This window comes from Sorex fumeus, unplaced genomic scaffold (assembly GCF_029834395.1).
Source record: "Sorex fumeus unplaced genomic scaffold, SorFum_2.1 ptg000010l, whole genome shotgun sequence".
NCBI classification, from domain to species: Eukaryota; Metazoa; Chordata; class Mammalia; order Eulipotyphla; family Soricidae; genus Sorex; species Sorex fumeus.
In genome coordinates this window covers 25,383,281-25,405,933 of record NW_026606067.1, presented here as the reverse complement: position 1 = coordinate 25,405,933, position 22,653 = coordinate 25,383,281, and the positions used below count along the sequence as shown (strand labels likewise).

At 47.9% G+C, this 22,653-nt stretch overlaps 1 protein-coding gene across 2 annotated transcripts in view; it reads left to right on the top strand.

The window, feature by feature from the left end:
• The first annotated feature begins 660 nt into the window (after positions 1 to 660).
• Positions 661 to 22,653, top strand: part of RMDN2 (regulator of microtubule dynamics 2) — a 37,216-nt gene continuing 15,223 nt past the window's right edge. For both annotated transcript variants that reach the window (XR_008791949.1, XM_056110672.1), the window contains exons 1-5: positions 661 to 836; positions 4,165 to 4,616; positions 14,663 to 14,837; positions 15,212 to 15,314; positions 17,049 to 17,109. Coding sequence is in view for 1 of the 2 variants with exons in the window: in XM_056110672.1 (XP_055966647.1) it covers positions 4,180 to 4,616; positions 14,663 to 14,837; positions 15,212 to 15,314; positions 17,049 to 17,109 (776 nt within the window). In the remaining variant the exon portion in view is untranslated. The remainder of the gene's footprint in view (positions 837 to 4,164; positions 4,617 to 14,662; positions 14,838 to 15,211; positions 15,315 to 17,048; positions 17,110 to 22,653) is intronic.

The following is a 22,653-nucleotide window of genomic DNA, read 5'->3' as shown; positions in this document are numbered from 1 at the left end:
CAACCATGCCGGTATAACCCACCAGAGGACAGATCTGGGGCCAGGGAGGGAAGAAAGAAGCATCTGTGTCTGACGGTGCTCCCTGACTCATTAAAAAAATTTCTCAGGGTGCTGGGGTGCGGCAGGAAGGACCCAGGGGGCTCTGAATCTCCCCACGCCAGAAAATCCAGCAAGTTCTGCAGGACCGGACAGTTTGTCCCATTAGCAAAGCACTGCTTGACCAAAGCTGGTGTCCAAGCACAGTGCCTGGGTCAACAAAGCCACAGTGTACGAGTGTCAAGTCTCTGCAAGGTGTCACACCTGCAGAGCATCATGTCTCTGCAAAGCACTGTGTCGTGGGGGGAAGGGGCGACCCTCAAAGGCTACTGAGCGCGTGCGGAACCGGGTGGGTAATGGCCAGTGGCCCTGGAGGCCCGGGAACGGCGGCGTCCCCGGCGCAGGGGGGTGATGGGCAGGGGGCTGGGCCTCGGGTCACAGGTTCCCGACTTCGCTGCGGAAAGGGCCTGGGGTCTTCGTAAGGGCGAGGGTCGCGGGGGTGAAGTGGGAGGGCGAGGGTGGGGGCGCCCGAGCTTCACCCCGCGCCGCGGCGACCTGCCCGGAAGTCCCGTACGCTGGCCTGGGGGGGGAGCACTTCCGGAGGCGATGTGCTTCCGGGTCAGCGCCCGCCTAGCGTCGCCCGCCCCCCGCGCGACACTCAGGGCCCCGCCGGGTGACAGCGAGGAGGGGCTGATGCCCGGGTCCCTCGGGAACGCCTGCGACCCCCGCCGCGCGCGCCTCCTGGGTCCGGGCTGCGGCGGTGCCGGACGGGCGCGGAGCTGTGCGCGACCCCGATCGCCGTGAGTCCCCGCGGGAGCGACCGGGCGGCGCCGGGACCGCGGCTCAGGGGGACCGAGTCACCTGAGGCGGAGCGGGGGACAGCGGCTCTTGGGGAACCGAGTCACCCGAGGGAGTCACCTGAGGCGGAGCTGGGACAGCGGCTCTTGGGGAACCGAGTCACCTGAGGGAGTCACCTGACAGCGGCTCTGGGGAACTGAGTCACCTGAGGGAATCGCCTGAGGCGGAGCCGGGGACAGACAGTGGCTCGGGGGACCGAGTCACTTGAGGCAGAGCCGGGGACAGTGGCTCAGGGACACAGAGTCTCCTGAGGCGGCGCCGAGGACAGCGGCTCAGGGGAACCGAGTCACCTGAGGCGGCAGCTTCTCACAGGCAGTCACCTGAGGCGGCGCCTGGGATTGCAGCTCACAGGCATGAAGTCACCTGAGGCGGCGCGACCGTGTGTCACAGGCATTTTGAGGGTTTCTCCTTCCCCTGGATTCTTGGTTCTTATCTTCAGCCCGAACCTTTGGTCCCGTTTTGCACCTTGATTTTTCATTGTCCTTCAGCCGAAGCCGCCTGTCTAGTTTCCCTCCCAAGACTTGTTTTTATTCGTTTATTCAGGTAGATATCTGGGCCCACCCTGCAGGGGCTCAGGACTTTCCCCCAGCTGGGTACCCAAAGGGGTCTGGGATCAAACTGTCTGGAAGGCAGGTGCCCTGCCTCCTGTATTGTCACTGGGGACCCACAAACTGCAACTTGGACCAAAGGGACACGAGCCCTTGGTCATCATGTTATGTGCACCATTAACTTGAGAATTGTGTTTAATAGACACATCTTTAAAAAAACTACACAGCAGGAGACCCAGATTTGATACCCGGTACCCCTTTATAGTCCCCTGATTCCCACCAGGAGTGATCCCTGAACACAGAGCCAGGAGTAATCCCAGTGCACAGCCAGATATGGCTCAAACACCAAAAACAAACAAAAATTATCTTTGCATGGGTCAACAAAAGGGTCATTTCTCTGTCTTTCAGTACCATTTCCCCCTACAGATCTTTCTTGATGCCACCCATGTGGTGGTGCTTCTGGCAGTGCCATGGGGGCAGGGGGTTGTGGTGCTAGGGATTGAACCCAGGGCCTCGTGGGTGTGTCCAGCCACATGAATGACCTCCCTGGCCACCTGGCCCCTTTGTCTTTTATTCCCCCTTTTCGGATTTCTCTCAGCCTCAATGGCACTCTTAAGTGACCCATGTCTATCTCCTCCACTTCTTTGTGCCTTTTGGCAGCTGGTGTGGTAACTCCCAGTTTAGTGACCTCACTGGGGTCCATGGCAGCATCTTGGCTGTGTCACTGAACTCATCATCATCTGAGACCTCCCCAGCCTTTCTTCTGCCCCTTATCCTGGGGGCTGTGCTTGCTGGCAGTTTGTTCTGCATGTTTCCCATTTTGCCTGGCTGAGGTGTTTTACAAAGAGCCCTGGAGATGGGGACAAGACACTTCCTGTCCCCACACATGTCTGCCTGCATCCCTAATTCCATGTATAGCTCTCCACTGGCTACTGATGACTCCTGAGCCTCTCTATCTTCCAGCCTGTCTTATTTCAGTTTGTAGCCATTTCCCTAGAAGCCTCAGCAGGCGTTTCCTGGCACTCTTTAAAGCTCTCACTTTCTCATTCTCCTGCAAGAATGGTTTTTCCGGTGCGACTGAGTCATCCTGCCCGTGTGCCCTCCCTGCACCCCTCTCCTGTTCACTGGCATCTCTGAGATTCCTTCTTCCACCCTGCTTATACCCATCAACACTGTCCCTGCTTTAGCTCGTCATATACATGTTCAGCCCACTGCCCAGCTGCCCTGTGACTGGGACATTCATGTCTGTACCCTGAGACTGCTGGGGGTGCAGGGCTGCCCCCGCAGGCTTGCACATTTCATCTGTGGGCTTCATCCAGATGGTGCTTAGTCTCATGCTATATCTAGTGTTGAGAACCCCAAGATCATGGATATCAGAGCTGTGACTAATGAGGTCTCAGCCATAGTTCCCAGCACAGGGGAAGGGAGAAGATACCTTCCGCAGTCTTACAAGGCTCTGCCTCCAAAATGCTCAGCCCCCTAAGGGTCCCGCTCCCAAGATTATAAGCTCCAGAGTTAGGGTCCCCATGAGAGTTGGGGGGCAGGGGGTAGAGAGAAGAGGGTCTGTGTCACATCTCTGGGTTGGCTGCCCCCACCCCGGGCATTTTTCCTTCCTTATTCCCACGCAGTCATTCTTTCAGCTATTTCATTTTCTCAGCTCTGTTAGAAGGCACTGTCTCCCACATCTTGTGTTGTCTTACATACTTCCAGGCCTTCCAGTGACAAGCATGTTTCTGGCCAGTTCTGTGGCCTTGCCTCGAGTGCACCCCTCCCCGTTCTGCATCTGGCTGTGTGTTATTGGTGGTCCGCAGTGGGGACAGCATGTTGGGGGTCTGGATTTCTTTCCCTGGTTGTTGTACTGACAGGGCTAGGTTACTTCAGGGTTTCTTTGACCCTCTGGAGGCCTCAGGGGGGAGGGCGAACAAATCAATATTCTCTCCCTTTGGGGTCCATTGAGCCCCATTGCCCCACTGAGGCTTCCACTCATAGCCCCTGGTCCTCACTCACCCAAAGTTCTACTCTGGTTCTCAGCATCTTTAGAGACAGTCCCCTGTGACCCCAGTCATCGTCCTTTGCTGGGAAATGGCCTTTTGGGGCTACCAGCAGGCTTTCTCCACCCCACCCCCCAGCCCCTGCTCCACTCCAGTATTTGGCCATGCTTAGGGCTGGGTCTGGATTCTCAGCTCCAGGCTCCCAACTCCACCCCACCCAGCCCAGACACAGCAAGGACTGATGTAAAGTTGTAGATGGCCCTTCTGCCTCTGTCATGCCCTTAAAGCTAAGTGGCCAAACTGCTAAAGCCCCTTTGAGCTCCGTCCTGTGGACAGTGAATCTAATTCAAGCTGATTATTTACATGAGGCATGGGTAAGAAGTAACAATGACCACTGTGCCCTGCACACTAGTGATCACCAGCCAGCCAACTGACATCCTTATTTGTCATCAACAGGATGATGAGACTCTGCCCAGGACCACCTGACCCAAAGCCTCCCAGGTTGTTTTTTTTTTTTTCCCAAAAGTAGGGGTTCTGGTGCTCAGGGCTTACTCTTGGTTCTCTGCTCAGGGGACACTCGAGGGTGCCAGGGTTCCAACTGGGGTCTGCCACTTAGCCTTAGCCTTAGATTCTCTTTCTGGTCCTAAGTATTGATTTTAAAAAGTCGCTATTATTATTTTGATTTTGGGTAAAGACAGCAACAACATTGCTCTGTATTCTTTGAATTTTAGGAGTAACCCCAAGAAATGCCACGTTCCACGAGCAATGAACTGATCCTTGGGCTCTTGGTGGGGACAGCCGGCATCAGCCTCTTCTTGTGGTACTACCGGGGCCGCAGACCTCGGGCCTCAGCCGAGCCACCTGTTTGTCTTCCTCCGGGTCCCACACTCTGGCACCACAAACTTCGCGGAGACCCCGAAGGCATGGGCATCTTTCAAGGCCAGCAACTAAACATACTGGACAAACTGGATGAACTGGTGACCCATCTGGAGGCCCTCCGAGAGGAGGTCCGGGCCTTGAAGGAGACCCTCCCAAAACTGGAGGATTACATACAAGGGGAACTGGGTGGGAAGACAGCACTACCCAGGGCCAGCCCCCAGCACAGAGCCCGGAAAAGGCGGCCAGTCCCTGGGCAGCGTCCAGCCACCAGCAACAGCTCAGAGGATGCAGAAAGTGAAGGAGGGTAAGTGTTTGCCAACTTCATCTGCTGGTTGACTCATCGTGTACTGTGTTGGTGCTGGTGTATGGACCAGCCAGTCCTGTACCAGGTTGGATCTTGGTGGACCAGGGTTCCAATCCACTTATCTGTACACTTGATTCCTGATGGCAGGAGGGATGCTAGCTGCAGGGGTGGGGAGGTTGAAGGACACCACTTCCTAGGGCTTCGCTCTGCATTTCTGCAGTTCTACCACTAACCAGATGAGACCTGGCATGACCTTTTCAGCTCATGTGACAGTCAGAGCTGGGGTCTGGTAGTGGACAGTACGTGAGGCAACACAGTCTGTGTTGATGATGGGCATCTAAGTGACCCCAGTGAAAGGTAGCACTGCATGTGTGCTGAGGGAGAGAGTGGCTGCCAGAATGAGTCTCCGTTGACCAACAGAGACCAGTCTACTTGGACTCTGGCAGGTGATACTCAGCAGAGCTGTATTGGTGTGGACGTGTGACGCTGGTCACCCAGCCCTGTGGCCCATGCCCATATGTGTGAGAGGTAGCCCATGCGATTAAGGAAGTGTGTTTCCCATTTCTTTTCACTGTGACGCATTTGAATTATCAGGGGGCTCCCGAGCCGGGCAGCACAGGCCTGAGATTTGAAGATGTGTCCATGACTCAGAGTTATCCTCACGTGCATGGCCCCTGAGCGGCACAAGTATTTCTCTTTTAGGGGAGTAATAACAAAATTGTGCCTTACTGTTTTTGAGAGGAACTGGCTTCTGGAAGTCTCACAGTGCCTCAGCCAACCCCGGGTCTGTTTATGTACAGAGAGGTCTTCGGTCTTGTCTAAGCAGGTGATTCTGCAATCTGAAACCTGCCATGTCTCCCGCCTGCAGTGGTCTCCTCCCTCCTGAATCTTCTCAGATCAGCATGAATTTCTAGAACCTTCTCTTGATGCTAGCTTCCTTCATCCAATAGTTTTTATACCCAGTGTTCAGGATTGACTTGCCCAGGGCCCTGGCATGTGTGGCCAGAACCTGCCTGACCCTTTCAGCTCATTTCTTTTGTGCAGCTCTTACTGTCTTCGGCCACTTTTAAAATCAGATCATTCCTCTGCATCGTGTTGAGGTTCGAGGGCTCTTTGTGCTGTTTCTGCTCACAGTCCTTTCTCAGCTATATCTTTGGCAAATACTTCCTCGCAGTGTGTGGCTTCTTACTATCCCCAGAGTATCTTCCATGGTACAGGTACTTCATTCTTTCCTGCACGGGTTTTTGCTCAAACCTTTGTAGTAAAGGAAAGTCATGGCCATACCCAGGCCTAGCTCCGTTTCTGTCACTCTGCATCCTAGGACAAGGCTTTCAAGGGCCACATTTTGCCTTTGCATCTGATCTCTGAGTTTATATGGGGCCCAGGGCTGGTACAGGGGCTATTTCTCTGTGTGCTGCAGAAAAGCTGAGGAGGGGGCATACACCTTAGAGCAGATCTCACAGCTCTATGTGTGTCTTGCTGTAAAGGCAGAGGCTCCCCCACCCTCCTGTGAGCAGCACCATGGACTCCTGGTCTCTGAAATCAGGGTCGAGGACACAAACATCCCCATCATCAATTGCCTGTGTGCCAGTGAGTGATCCCATCTTACCTCTGACCGAAAAGTCTGGGTCTTCTGTCATATCCACAGACCAGTGTAGGCCAGTCACTTATAAGCCAGTCTGCAGGGTAGACTGAAATTACAAACAACAGCCATATGATGAGTCAAGAGCTCATCCTCTGCAGCAAAACAGAAGGGCTTCCTCCAGGGGCCAGAGCAGGAGCAGAGAAGCTGGTGATGCAGAGCTTTGGGGGTTTCATGCCTTCAGTATTTCCCCACCCGGCTCACACACACTCACCATACAGACAGTGAGCCACTGTGTTCTGGAGTGGGAGAAGACAGTTCCTTTCCCAATAATTATGTTGGTCTTGCCTTTGATAAACAGTGGCAGGGCCAGTCCCCATATTCTGGGCACGTGATCACACATGAAAACATTTCAGGCCCAGAGATAGTACAGGGTTTAGGCATTTACCTTCCATGTGGCAGACCCATGCTCCATCCCATCATTGCATGTGTGTCCCGAGTACCAGCAGAAGTGACCCCTGAGTTTAGAGCGAGTAATACGCCCTGAGCACCACCAGGTGTGGTTCCCAAACCAAAAACTACAACCAAAGAAGGCATTCCTCTCTGCCCAGGTAGAAGAGGTTGGTTTCATTTGGGGGAGAAAAGACGCTTGCTACTTGGGCTTTTGGATTTTTTTCTTCAGAATTATTTCAGTTTATTTCTTTCAAAGAATGCAGGGAAGTGGTCTTCTTTACTATTTCATTGACCTGAGCCAGTCACATGAAGGGCCCAACCTCACAATTGGTCAGTGTAGTCTTCCAGCTGTCTATAAGGAGGTAAACCAGAATTTTGTTACAGATGAATATTTACTTTTCATTCCTCTTCTGAATTAGGATTAGGCTGAATTAAGATTGGAGCCTATTATTTTAGCAATTATGAATTCTGACATAATAATCATTACTGATTAAATATCTTTACTTCTGTAGGGGCATTCAGGAATGCTCCGTGGCTATTTTTGATGATTCTCTGTGGACCATGCAGTACAAAGCATTAAGCCTGGAGTGCTCACATGCAAAACATTCAAACATTTACTCCAGCCTTTTGATCCATCTCCATATATCCCTAAAAGTATGCCTTATATAAACAAAATAATGTATCTCAAAACGATATAATATAAACTGACAGTTCCAAATACCAAGATGATTATAGTAGAAACATACATAATCCTAAAATGTTTCAAATACTCTTTCAGATATGACTTTATAAACACTGATATGTGCTACATTTTCTTTTGATAGAATTTGAAGCAAAGAATGATTAATTTGGTCAAAATCACATTTGTTAAGAAACTTTGGTATTTGGAGCTACTTGGGTGTTACAGAAATCGTTATACTGTATCTTCAGTGCTTAGGGGTTACTCCTGGCTCTGCACTCAGGAATTACTCCTGGCTATGTTTGGGGGACCATATGGGATGCCAAGGATCGAACCCAGGTTGTCCTCCCTTCCTTTGAACATACAGCCCACAGCCCCAGGAATCACAGCTCTTCTGACAGCCTTGCCATTCACAGTCACTGGATTCTAGAATCTTCTTTCATTCTGGTGTGTTACTGCACTGTGAGCATTCAGTCTTCTGGGCTGTTCACCAGCACAGGGCTACAAGACTTAAGGGCAATGACTTAGGAAGAGAAAGATTTGCTTTTGATTAAACTCAAGATGGGAAAATGCTTAAGGTAAGCTTTTAAAAGAGTAAATAAATCACATTTCCATCTGCCTCTTGTGCTCAGAACATTAAACTCTGTGTGAACCAAGTATTAATGCTGCTCCTGCCCCGCCCCCCCCCCCCAAGAGTGGAGTATTTGGACTATCTGGATACTAAGCTGAAATGTTCTTTCAGGAGGGCCCCTGTTGTATCTGTGTTGATATTTTCTATCTTTGGCATCATTGGGTCTGAATTTGTTCTTCTAGACTCCTCTCAAGACCATGGTTTTGAAAGCTGGATTCCACACAGATACTAACCAGGAAGTTCTGTCTCTTCCTCCAGAGGACCCCAGAGTTCTCATGCCCTCATGTGAATCTTTCTTTCCCCACAAGTCAGAGAGAATCTTTCAGACCCAGGCATCTGCCTGGCTGCTTCCACACATCCCATCCCCATGTCCACCACTGTCTATGATCATGCTCTCAACTTATAGTTGAGTATTGTGGCACTTTGGCCTGGCCCATTTCAATGCCAGGGCAGCTCATAGCTTGCCCTGGATCCATTCAGTCCCTCGTTGGGCCCCTGCTTTTGGGGTGCTAGGAACTAAGGGCAACTGGGTTAAGAAAGCAGATGCCCAGGAGTAAATATTATTTGTAGTCAACCAACTCCCAAGTTACAAGAACATAATATTAACTGTCTTCCTGTGTCCCTACAGAAGGACATTGCTTTAAGGCAATCTAAGTTCCCTGTAGCAAGGCTAAAAGGACAAACCCAATGTTATCCTACACGCCATCACTGTCTCCTTCCCAGCCGTGTCCAGACTGGTCTGGTAGTGCTGGTCTCAGGGCCCTACAGAGCCACACCTCTGCCACCCACCTTCTCCCCTGACTTGACATTTTTGTCACCCTAGCTGCAACAAAGAGAAGCAGTACTTGGAGGCAGCGATTCAGGCCTCCTCACATAAGGGACCCACTGCCACCGCACATGCAGCTCACCCTCCTGTTCCTGAAGCTTGGCCGCTGCCACACTTCGCCAACTCGTCTACCAGGAATAGGGAGGCCTCATCTTACCATCAGCACTGTCCTTCCACCAAGAGCCAAAGCCACCTTCGCCTGACGTGTCAGAGAAGCAGTGCCTCCCTGCCCCATCAGCAAAGCAGAGCTAACTTTGATCCCGAAAAAAAGAGAAAATCCAGTGTCAATGAGTCCTCATCCCCCAGGCTCACCGTGGTCAATTGTACTGAGAGCGCCAGCCTCTCTTCTCTCAAGTCAAGTGTGCAGAGCTTACCATGTCCTCCCAAAGCCAGCAGTCTGCAGGCTTTGGAGCCCAACACAGCCCTGGTTTCTGCTGAGCTCGACAGCACCACACAGCTCAGTAGCCAGGCAGGCCCAGCCCCGTGCCCAGCCGCTGCAGGCAGCCAGCTAGGCACAGTTTCCTTCCTGTCTTTCCTGAGCGTGGACTCATTCTTCCTGAGGAACTGTTGTATCACACACAGGGCCACAGCAAATCAAGGGCCTCAAAGTGGCTCCGAAGTCGGATGCTCTGGCCAGCCCTGGACCACAAGGGTGTCAGAAGGCATGGAAGAGGCTGTCCTCAAGCTCTCCTGTCAAGCTGAAGGAAGAACATCACCCAGCAGACTTGCTCCTATAAGGTCACTCCAGATTTCACCTTCTCTCTCAAGGCCGCCCCCTCAGTCCCCTGTCCAGCAGCCTAGAGTATGGCCCAGTTCTCGTAGAGGATCCACCCAAGCCCCCACCCACCTCCTCCCCCACCCCACGTGACCGTCTCCACTGAACTCCGGGCACTGTTTGTTTTGGAGACCAGTTGGTCGGTTGTGTTGGAATATGATGTCTGGATGATTGCCTCCCTCTGTGAAGCCTTTGGCAGGTTTCTCTCAGCTTATGACCACACCAGGCCAGCCCGGCTAGGTGCCTGTCACCATGCTCTGCTCTGCTTTGGCAGATGGTGTTCTGAGTGCGCTGTGTTCCTTGAGCACCCATGTCTTATACACCTCTACTGGGGACACTCCTAGCTAATGGGTGGAGCCAGCCCCCTGTCACAGCATGTCCTGGGTATCTGCTCAGCTATCTTCCTGGTGTCAGAAGACGCTTTTCCTAATAGAAGGCTCAGGTGATAAGCAAACATATACTGTAGTAGAAATATATAGACTGTAACAAAGACAGATCTTTAAGAATTTTCTTTTTTAAAAAAACAAGGCAAAGGTAAAGGCCCTCCCATTGTTTGTCGATTTGCTCGAGCGGGCCCAGTAACGTCTCCATTGGAGACTTTGTTGTTACTGTGTTTGGCATATTGAATATGTCACGGGGAGCTTGCCAGGCTTTGCCGTGCGGGCGAGATACTCTCGGTAGCTTGCCGGGCTCTCCGAGAGGGGCGGAGGAATCGAACTCGGGTCGGCCATGTTGACTGCGTGCAAGGCAAACGCCCTACCGCTGTGCTATCGCTCCAGCCCTAAAAAAATACTTTATTTAACAGTGCTTTACAAAGTCGTTCATAATACAGTTGTTTTGGGCAGTCAGTATTTCGGCACCAGTCCCACCACCAGTGTGACCTTCCCTACACCATTGTCCCCAATTTCCCACTCTACCCCCACCCCCAAGCCTACCACCTTGACAGGCACAAAATAAATTATATTGCTTGCGACGATCAACGGGAGGGCCTTTACCTTTTACAATGAAATGGTATTTGAATCACAAAAAAATAGTTCAGTGAAAGAATGAAATGGTATATGAATTACAAAAAAATAGTTCAGTGAAAGAAAATTTGTGAAAAAAGTAACAGCTCACATTGGTGTTACTAAAGCCAATGTCTAAGCGTTTACTGGGCTTTTTGTTGGTAGTTGAGCTTCTGTGTTAACGCAGTTGGTCTCTGCGTTACTTTCCCACCTTGTGTGCTGTGCTCCACTGGACTGTGAGGACTGTGGGGTTTGGAGATGTGGAGCTGGAATGACAGTGGCCTGCCCCCTCCTGAGGGTTCCCAGGGTTTTCATCCTCTGTTTGGCATTTCTTCCAAGATTAGTCTAGTCGTGAGGCTGTGAAACTAGCCAGTGTTTAGGGGGCGGCGACTGTGGACTGTGGGTGTGGCTGCTGGGGCTTCTCAAAATATGGGGCTACTGGGGGAGGCCACCCACCCCTACACCAAGAAGACCCCAGAGTTTTCAGCCCAAAGACCCGACCTGGAGTTTTACCTGCCTGGCATCTGCAAGATCAGTCGTGAAGCAGTGGAGCTGGGCTGTTTGCATGATGGCGGCTGTGGGCTGTCGGTGCAGCTGCAGGGCGGGGACTCGGCCCACCCCTCTCCTGAGGGTGCCCAAGACTAGTGCACCCGTGACTTTCATCTGCATGGCTTAGTGTCTCTTCCAAGATTAGTCATGAGATTGTTAAGCCAGGCCATTGACATGGTGAAGGCTCTTAACTTAGCATTTTCAGTACAGAACGTATCTGGGAATTCAGAAAATTCTGAAGTAGAGTCAGATTTAATAATATATAGGATACAAACATTATTATTATTATTATTATTATTATTAAAGGTAAATCTTGGGGTTAGAGTGATAATATAGGGGTTAAGGCGCTTGCATTGAATGCAGTTGACGCTGGTTCAATTCTTGGCATCACATACGGTCCCCGAACCCTGCCAGGAGTGATCCCTGAGTGCAGAGCACAAAGTGAATCTTTTTATATTTTTTCAAAATTTTTTATTTAAAAAATATTTTGTTTATTATTTTGGTTTTATATTTTGAAGTAAGATAGTTTTATTTAGTAAGATACAAGAAGGAAGAGAAAGAGGTATATACTTCTCCAGAGAGCCAAAGGGGCCTCAAAAAGTCAAAAAAAATCACACTTCTCAAGTTGGAATGAGGGGGACCCCAAAATCGGCAACGTGCACAGAAATTTCATCTACATGACCCTCATCACGTTGACTCTGTTCCTGTTCATTGCTCACTTGTCACCATTCTTGGCATGAGAGGGGAATCAGTTCTGTCCCATGCTTTTCCTCTATGACAGTTGAGATGGCGTGTCCAGGTGGCCTGTGATAGGAGCCTCACTTGGTGAACTGGCCTTGCCTTCTCAGGGCAAACCACTCAGTTGTGGCATGTTGTCATTTTCATGTGTTTTCAAGTTGTCTATTTTGTTGAGGTGTTTGGCTTCACTGTTTATCAAGGACATCAGTCTCATTTTCTGTCCCGGTAGTTTTGTGTGCATTTGGAGGCCGACCCGTGAAAGGAATCATTCAGGAAGTGTGCCTTTCCCTCTACTGTTCTGATGGGGCTGGGCACAGCTATCAACTGTCCAAGTGTTCAGTGGACTTCAGCCATGTCTCTGACAGCCCTGAATTCTCACTGATTTGATCTCCTTGAGACTTAGAGAGTCAGTCATATTTTCCAAATCTTCCCAATTCTATCTTAGTAGGTTCTTGTTCTAGGAATTTATGTTTTATCTGGGTTATTCTTCGACATATCAGCATGCTATTATTTGTGTCCTTGCTTCTAGTCCTCTTTATTCTGTCAAGTTGGTCTTTCATTTCTGATTTTTGTTATTTGTGTCTTCTCTCCTTTTTTCTTAGTCTTGCAGAAATATTGCTAATTAAAAAAAAAATAGTACAGTGTTAAGATACTTGCCTTGCACACAGCCAATCCAATTTAATTCCCAGCACTCTATATGGTCCCCTGACCCTGCCAGGAATGATCCCTGTGTGCAAATCCAGAAGTAACCCCTGAGCACAGCCTGGTGCTGTGGTGTGGCCCAGAAAAACTATCATTTTTCACAGGTATAAGAATTAAACATATTAATAGTATGAATAACTCTAGGCCAATGCCATTTTAAATTTACATAAAGTAGTTAAATTTTATAAATAAACAATTCAGTAAGGAGAGAAGAATTAAGAAAATTTTAAGGGAAAATCTGAACAGGTCTATAAAAGTATAAAAGTGTATTTTATTCTAAAAAGAGAATATGACTTTATGTTAGAAAGTATTATATTATAGATAATGCTTAAGTATCTACATTAATTAGTTTTTAAAAATACAATAAAAATCTCTATAAGTATTTTTTAAAGTCAACTTACCAGACATAGCCATTAAATTTAACCGTTAATTCATTATGAGAAAGCATAAAATCCATTAACAGCCTAGGAATAAATAGACCTACGTTTGTGTGAAATTGGACTATAATTTTTTTTCTTTTTGAGTCACATCCGGTGATGTACAGGGGTTACTCCTGGCTCATGTACTCAGGAATTACTCCTGGCAATGCTTGGAGGATCATATGCTGGAAATCAATCCCGGGTCGACCTCATGCAAGGCAAAGTCCTACCTGCTGTGCTATCGCTCCAGCCCCCGGACTGTAATTTTTATTTCTTGTACTGTCCTCTTTTGCTTTTTATTTCAATTTAGGTTTATGAAGTTAGCAAAGACTCTCCTTTTATTTGTAATTAGCAAAATAGTAGATTTTCAGTAAAATTCCATTCTTTGACTGTTTGCTAGAATTTTCTGTAATATTTCTTTCTTGAGTTTGTGAGTGAATACTTAAGTTCTGATTTGATTTGTTTAATGGCTACAGGATATTCAACATTCTGCTCCTTTTCCTTTTAAACAGTGTCATCTTTATTGAGATATTTTTCACATACCATAAAATTCACCCTTTTGCGAAGTATGCAAGCAGGTAGGTTTCACAGTGTAGAACCACCACCCCTAATTTTGAAACATCTTCACCACCGAAAGGACCTCTGGACTCTCTTGTTCTCTCTCATCCCTTGTCTGTGGCACAGCAGTCAGTGAATGAGTTTGATTTTAGGGTGCCTTTAATCCTGCATTTTTGAAGGTGGCATCAGGGCCTGGCTCCTACCACTCAGCAGACTGGATGTCTTTGTCTTAAGAGTCTCATTCCTCCGTTTCCTCGCCAGGCTGCCCACTCATAAGATAATGAGCATTTGGGTCACATTTCCATTTTTACACTGTTAGAAAGAAGGTATTTGCGGTGTCCCCGCAGGGCTTCTGTGTGAACATCGATTTTGACTGCTTGCAGACGTGCTTAGGAGGGTCACCGTTGAGTAGTGATGACTTCGTCTGAGGCCCTCAGCATCTGCCAGAGGGTTTTCCAAACAGCCTTTCACAGTCCCGTTGTGGACAGAGTTCCAGTCCCTCTATATCCACTCAGCACTTGTTGCAGTCTCTTATTTCAGTGGACTCGGACAGCTCAGTGATATTCCACTGTAGTGTGGATTTGCATGTCCTCAATGACTGATGAGTACTGAACATTTTTCCGTGTGTTCATTAGCTAATCACTTTTCTGGAGCAGTAGCTAGTCCGCCAGCACTTGGCGGTTCTGATCCGTCAGTAAAGTGGACATTCATGGTTGAAGGAAGCTTCTGCTGCAGTGTGATGAAGCTAAGCATGGTGAGGAGATGGGGGTCAAGGGTATGCATTGGTGGGGTTGTGAGAGCTGCCATGCTTCAGACTGACCTGGGTGGCGGGTGGTGGGCAGTGCCCGAGGTGAGACCAGGAGTTCTGTGCTCTTCTGGGGGATAGCATGGAACAGCGAACAGGCCCCAAGGCAGGAGCATGTGGATGGCATCAGAGGCCGCAGTATGGGTGAGGAATGGGGTTAGTAGGCAGGTCGGGGCGGGCCGAGGTGGCGCCAGAGCCTCCTCCTTCTTCCCAGTGGGATGGGCCAAGAGGGCAGCATGGACAGCAGCAGAGAGGAGTGAGCACAGCCGTCTGGCTCAGGCTCAGAAACCTTCAAGGGACTTGATCATTCTCTCTGCGATTTTAGATACAACACCGCCAATACAGACACAGAAGAGCAGAACTTTCCTGTCATGAAGCAACTCAACACCCACATAGAAGAATTAAGCTTAGATGACCTCCTTCAGAAGGCCGATCGTTTACGGACGAATGATTCTAGCAAGAAGGAAAGTTTTGAACTACTTTATGACCACAGAGAGAAGGTAAGCGATGCATGGCAGTCACCTACTTGGGAGTCTGAGCCCTTCGTGTGAGTGCTGCTCCACGTGCACCATGCCACGGCCACATAAGCTGAATAGTGGGTGCCACACGCTTCGGGCTACGACTTCTGAGAAGTAAATAAAGGAGAATTTGGGGGCCCATAAGGTCACAAAATATGATCTCTGCAGCTGGATTTTGATTCTCTTTATTAATCTGATATATTTAATGTAACAGATAAAAAGAAATAAGACCTCCTGCTTCCCTGTGGGGGAAGAAAAGACTGATTTTTAAGTTTCCTTTCTCATAAGGGCTCATATAACTGCAATCAGTATTTATCCCAACTGAGTTCACCCAAAGTGCAATTTCTTCTTTTCAGTTTAGAGATGAAATCGAGTTTATTTGGCGGTTGGCTCGGGCTTATGGAGACATGTGTGAGCTATCTACGAATGTAGGTGAGAAGAAGCATTATGCTAATGTCGGTGAGTATTTTATAAAGCCTGATTATTCAATTCAGTGATCATCTACTATGAACCACTAATGAATTTTATGTTATCTTAGAAATGATGAAGCTTAGCGTGAGGAGATGGGGCCAAAGGGGATGCAGTGATTAGCTCTGTTTAATTAGTTTAATGGTGTTTAATTACCAGATGTTAATAGTAAGTCATTATGTTTAACCCATATCATTATGTCTTGATACTGAAGAATATACAAAATCTACAGACAGGAAGACTTTTTTCTTTCTTTTTTTTTTAGTAAAATCATTTTGGAGCTGGAGAGATAGTACAGTGAACAGCGTGTTCACCTTGCATGCAGCTGACCTGGGTTTGATTCCCAGCATCCCATAGGGTCCCCTGAGCACAGCCAGGAGGACTAACCCCTGAGCATCAATGGGTGTGGCCCAAAACCAAAGCCCACAAAACAGCCGTGTGCCATCTCTAGGAGCATGTAGTCCTGTGAAATCAGAACCCCTTGAATTCCACGGTCATCCCAGTCTTCTCCTGCCCTGGCTGTCTCTCCTCTGAGAACCCGGGAAGAACTGCCCCACTTCCATGCTGGTGTCACCTCTGTTTTATAGGAGCCTTGGGGCGCCCAAGGCTGCTGCTGGCTTGCAGCTCAGGAAAAGGTGCCTTTGTTTCTAACGCATGGATTGAAAGTGCTGTGTCTTTTCACAGTTAGCCTGTTGTTCTGCACACCCACGATTAGTCCAGTTGGTATTAAAACTCTTCATGTGTGGGTTTTCTTCCAGTTTATGTCAATTTATACACAGGCTCTCTTAATGGATAGGACTATAAATTAACACTTGGCATGTCATTGGATTGTCTTCTAAAGGCAAAATGTAAATAAAATGAAAAGGCAGGGCCCCAGGGAGACATGTGAAACAAAACAGCCACTTTGGATGAAAGCTCTTCAGAGTGATTTCATTGGTTTTTTTTTGTTTTGTTTTGTTTTGTTTTGGGCTACACAAAGAATATTATTTGTTAATTTGAATGATGTAACTATCTGTGTAAGAACATTGAATAAAGTGATAACCCTTCTGGAATATTTATGTTTCTTTGCTAACTGCTTTATTTCTGGCACAAATCACTAGCAGTAGTCATTGCAGTGGTGCTCAAGGGTCTTCTCTGGCTCTGCACTCAGGGTACCCTATGGGATGTGGGAGATCAAACCTGGGTTGGCCTTGTGCAAGGCAAATGCTGTACTATTGCTCTGGCTCAGAGTGGTTTCACTTTTGTTGTATGTATTTTGATTCTTCAAGCAAGAGATAAAACCTCAGCCCACAGTGTTCATTATAGACCTGGAAGTTCTGTGAACTACAGGAAGAAGAGGACATTATCCACTCTGGAGCCTGTGCTGACCTGCAGACACACACACACACACACACACACACACACACACACACACACACACACACACCGTGCCAGCCTCCCCTGCAGGCACCTGCTCCGTCTCCAGTTCACTCCCCACGGCTTCCTGTGCCCTGCATCTGACTGGGGCTCAGTGGCCCCTGACTTCCCAAGGTTCTCATATAGGGGCACTCAGTAGTCTCAGGCAAAGCTGATGCTTTGAGCATTAGGAAAGCACTGACAGAGCCCAGCGACCCCCACCCATAGGCTCCCGGGAAGATGCTGGTGGCAGGTATGGTGTGGGACCGTGTTGTATGAAACCCTCCCATTAACGGCGTTGTACTAAGCCTAAGCATGTTTACCTTTCAGGGAAGACGCTAGGTGAGAAAGCGATTTCCCAGGCGCCTACGAACGGACACTGTCACCTGTGGTGAGTGTACTGCTTGTCATGGCTCTGAATGGCAGCTCTGCCTCCTAAGATCATGGAGATCTTAACATGCTTGCTTATTTGGTTGGTTTTGGGGGGAGCCACGCCCAGCAATGCTCAGGGCTGACTCCTGGATTTGCACTCAGGGATCACTCCTGGTGTGGCTCAGGGGAACATATGGGATACCAGGGACAGAACCTGCCTGGGTGAGCAGCATGCCAGGCAAGCATCCTACCCACTGTACTATGTCTCTGGCCCCAGTTGCTAAAATATTCTTGACCCAGGTCACGTGCCTTTCTCATTCATCAAATCCTAGCAGAGATTATCTTCTTCCTGTTGATTCTCACGTGTTCTTAGTATGCATAGTTTAAACATACTTGAGCTAAACTTTTTTTTAAATTTTTTTATTTCATAAAGTCGTTCACAATATTTCATTAAATTTAATATTCAAACACTAATTCCACCACCATTACACCTTCCCAACCACCATATTTTGGATGTTTCCATCCTGTACCCCAATCCCTGTCCCAAAGCAAAACTGAAATAATGTATTTTGTATTGTTTGTTATGAAAAACCACTGAAAATGCTACAAAAAAGTATCCTTACAGGAAAGAGTATGGAGGTTGTTGTATTTTACCCAGGAGCCAGTAAGCCCTTCTATAAGAGATCACTAACGTGTTGTTAAAGGTTGAGCCTTATGTGCTTTATATATATATATGTATATATATGTATATTTCCCTCTAAGATTGTTTGCCTCCGATTTTGAACCCCATCAAATGTGGTGTGGTACTCTTGGATAGGGTGTGTGGTATGAAGTGTCAAGGCCGCAAGGTCCAGGAATAGGTTCATTCGTGGGTGAGGCTCAGTCTGAGCGTGTGGAGAGCAGCCCTGAGCATGGCCTTGAGCATGGTGGCAGTTGAGTTCTGGAAGTTTTCAGCTGCTGGGGCTCGGTCCCTTGGGGCAGGGAGGGGGTCTCACCCCTCCCCCCGGGCACCCCATTAAGCTAAATTTTCAATGACTTTTTCATAAGCAAAACTACTACTGAGTCCACTGGCTTTCGGTACAGTGAATGCTAATAAAATCTGACTTAATCTAAAACTCTGCTTAAAAGCAAATACTGAAAGGACTTCATATACTTTAACCACAGTCCACGGTCCTCCCGTTGTTCATTGATTTGCTCGAGCAGGCCCAGTAACATCTCCATCATGAGACTTGTTGTTACTGTGTTTGGCATATCGAATATGTCATGGGTAGCTTGCCAGGCTTTGCCGTGCAGGCAAGATACTCTTGGTAGCTTGCCGGGCTCTCCGAGAGGGGCAGAGGAATTGAACTCGGGTCAGCCATGTTGGCCGCTTGTAAGGCAAACGCCCTACCGCTTAGAACTCTTAAAATGACCATGTATCAGCCATCCTGTGTACCTTGCTGAGTTATACAAATTCCAGAGCAGAGTTAAACTATTCTAAATAGAAAATCACCAAGGAAGAAAAGCTGGATGCATTTTCATATCTTTGGGGCATGTTCATATCTTTGGAGGGAAAATAAAGTATTCGTGAATATGTTTTGATGTGTCATTTTAGTGGATGCTTCATTTCACTGAGACTTTTATTTTTATAACCTGTTTTACTTTTCCCCCATTTTATTTAAACACCACAGTTCGTTGCAGGCACTCAATATTCCAACACCAATCCCACCACTACTGTCCCCTTCCCTCCACAATTGTCCCCATTTTCCCAACCTCCTCTAAAGCCCCCATAGCAGGCCCACAATAATTTATTTTATGTTGCTTATAACCTCTAAATGGCTAATGGAATTATTAAAAAAAAAACTTAGGTAAAAGAAAATTTGTGAAAATTGTTGTATCTCACCATGAGGACATTAGTCTTTGTTTGAGAGTTTAAGCTATTGTTGCTGCTAGCTGAGCCTTCTGTGTTAATGTTTCTGTTAGTTGAGCCTAGTTGGTTACATTACATCCCCATCCAATCTGATGTGCTCCTTCTGGGATGTGAGTATTGTAGAGTTTGTAGATGTTGCGCGGCCACAGTCACAGCTACACTTTTGAGAACATCCAGAATGCTTAAGCTGGCGATGAGCTTAATGGCGGCAGTGACTATAACCATTTCTGTGTCTTGATTTCCATGCACGGTACCAATGCATGGAAACTGCAGGAACTAAGAGTATGAGAGAGGCCAGAGTGAGAGCACAGCATGGACATTCACCCTGCACACAGCTGACCTGGGGTCGACCACCAGCACCCCATAAGGTTCCATGAGCCCACCAGGAGTGATTTGAGTGCAGAGCCAGGAGTAACCCCTGAGCACCAGCGGGTGTGGCCTCAAAACAAACAAAACAAGAGAAATGGATTAATGTGTGACACTTCTCTCAGCCCTCGGTTTCCAGGAGCCACCTACTTTGGGGTGATTTTCTTTCTCTCTCAGCGGGCTTCCCTCCTGCAGGGAAGGGGTCTCTACTTCCACTAGCTCCACTAACCCCTTTCCCACCCAGGCCTGTTGCTCTACACTGCCACCAGCAGGGGGAGCTCCACTCGCAAGCTAAAATCCCGCCCGGCCACCTGGTAACATTTGTTAGTTTGTCCCTTCCCCCCACAGGACTTCAGGGGACCCCAGGACATAATCAGAATCTTCTGAAGCCACAGGAAAGCCTGATAAAGAAGGCAAGGAAGCTGCTGCTCAGGGTGGGGGGTGGGAGGCTTCAGCTGGGCACCGACATCTAGCACAGGCTGAGCACTGAGCACGGGACGGGCCCTGGGACCCTCACACGTGATCCGCTGCCAGTGCTTGTCTCTCACTTCCTGGCTTCTACTCTGGCTCCCAGGTAGGGCTGTTGTGTCGTTGCCCATCTTTGCCCAGTTTTTTGATATGAACTAATCGCCTGGTTTTTAACCCTGAGATGACAAGTTAATTCATGCATACATGTGCGTGTGCACAAAATAATGGAATGATTGTGTTTTACTTGGTTTCTTAGTATCAGCTTTTAATGATAATTTTTAAAAAGTCTAATCAGGAAGTGATCATCGATGTCAAGAGAGGGTTTGGGCAGGGTGATACCATTTCACCAAAACTCTTCAGTGCCACCCTCGAGAACGTCATGTGATGACTGGAATGGGAAGGAATGGGAATGAAGATAGACAGTCAGCAACTACACCACCTCCACTTTGCTGATGACATCGTTCTAATAACACCAAACATTAGCCAAGCGGCACAAATGCTGGCCGACTTAGACCGTAAGTGTGAAAAGGACGGACTGCAGCTGAATCTCACAAAGACAACGTTTATGAGAAATGGACTGGTTCCTGACGTTCGTTTTGCTCTCCATGGAATGAACATCTCCGAATGCAACAGTTACATGTACCTAGGTCGAGAAGTCAACATGACAAATGACCTGGCACCTGAGTTGTGCAGGAGGAAGAGAACGACTTAGAATGCCTTAAGAGCATTGAAGAAATAACTAAGGATGAAGAACCTCTGTCTCCAAGCACATCTCTTCGATTCCACCGTTCTTCCTGTATTAACATACACCTCAGAGACCTGGGCCCTATGAAAACAGAATGAGAACACTATTCGGGTCTCCCAAAGAGGAATTGAAAGAGCTATGTTTGGAGTATCATGCTCCACTCAAGTGAGAGAAAGAATCCAGAGTTCCGACCTTCATCAATGATTGAGAATCAGTGATGCTGTCTCGTTTGCCAAGGCATCAAAATCAGATGGGCTGGACATGTACTGCAATTTGGAGACAACCGCTGGACTAGAGCCATTACTGACTGGATTCCACAGGACGTCAAAAGATCGCATGGCTACCCACCTATGAGATGGTCAGAGTTCTTCGTCAAGACCCTGAATGATTGGTTTGAGGCTCTTCGTGTTCCTGGAGTGAGCAGATGCCATTGGCCTATACTAGCACGCGACAGGAACAAATGGAGACGTTACCGGCGCCTGCTCAAGCAAATCGATAAGTAAAGGGATGTCAAGTGATCAAGTGAATCAGTTGGTAAAATTTAGTAGATTTAAATAGTAGTTAGGTCTTACTTCCTGGATTGTGGTCTCATGTATCTGCATATAGGAGTTCTCGTTCAACTAAATAGTAGTTGTAGCTTAATGGAAAAAAGATAAAGTGGAGTTAAGGCATCCTAAGTTGTCTTATTCTGTAATGGTAATAGACCATCTGGAAAAGATTTTATTCTTCTGGGATTGAGTATTTTATAATTCATTCAGTGCAAATGACTGTACAAATGAGGCTCCAGGCCAGGTCCGCCTCCTGCCTGGTTGAAGTTCCTGTTGCTTACAGCCATGGTGAGGGTTGCAGTTGCCACCCTGTCCCCAAAGCCCACCTTGGAGACGCTTGGGTTTTTAGCTTCATTGTTTCCAAACTGAAATTCTCATTTGAAGCCTCCAGAAGCCTCCAGTACCAAATAAAACAACATTTGCCCCTAGAATTAAGAGAACAGAATCAACAGCCAGGCCATAGCCTGCTGGCCTAATGGCCTGGTTTTCATTGTAACTAATGTCTGACACATTAGTTCTGGTCTGCCATTCACAAATTATAACCACATGCTTCTTACTGACTTGCAACTTGCAGAGCAACTGATTTCCATGGTAGAGATAGGGAAACTGGGGGGAGTGAAGTGTGTGTGTGTGTGTGTGTGTGTGTGTGTGCGCGCGCGCGCGCGCGCGCGTGCACATGCACATACACGGTGTCTTATGTTGAAAGTAACCATGAGGGGCTGGATCGATAGCACAGCGGGTAAGGCGTTTGCCTTGCACGCAGCCAACATGACCGACACAGGTTCGATTCCCAGCACCCCATATGGTCCCCTGAGCACTGCCAGAAGCAATTCCTGAGTGCATGAGCCAGGAGCAACCCCTGAGCATCGCCGGGTGTGACCCAAAAAGCAAAAAAAAAAAAGAAAGAAAAAAGAAAGTAACCATGAATTTGTTCAAATATTAAACCCAGATCTTATATTCTTAAATACTCAGATTCTTCCTCTGCTTCTCTGAATGCAACGGGCCCTGGTGCCAATTCTTACCACAGGGAACTGTTCTTACAGTCCCAAGGAGAATCTTGTCCATAATTGCCTTTACTTTCAATATTGACACAGAGAAATGAGAATTCTAGAAAGGACTTAGGTTGGAGGTTAGCAGCCGCTCTGTGACTGAACCTTCTGCAGTGATCTGGTTAGCCATGGACCAAAAGATAATGTTCTCTTTAAATGGATAATATATCTTTTTAAAGGATGCACAAAAATACTCAGGAATGTGCTCAGGAATGCATATGGGTTTCGGTAGGGGATGACAGAAAAGAAGTTCTGATTCTTTGGGGACAAAGTCATTGGGTGAATCTGGAATTTGTGAGATGTCAAAAGAAGATAAGTCAGTACCATGTCCACTGACCCAAAATGGGGTGTTTTTTGGCTGGAAGTTGCTTTGGCCATTGCTGCCCCGTAGTACTCTGAGCACTTCACAAGAGAGCCTCAGCAGCATCACAGCAAGTGGATCAGCCAGACAAACCAGGATGCGCAGCCAGTAGGTCAC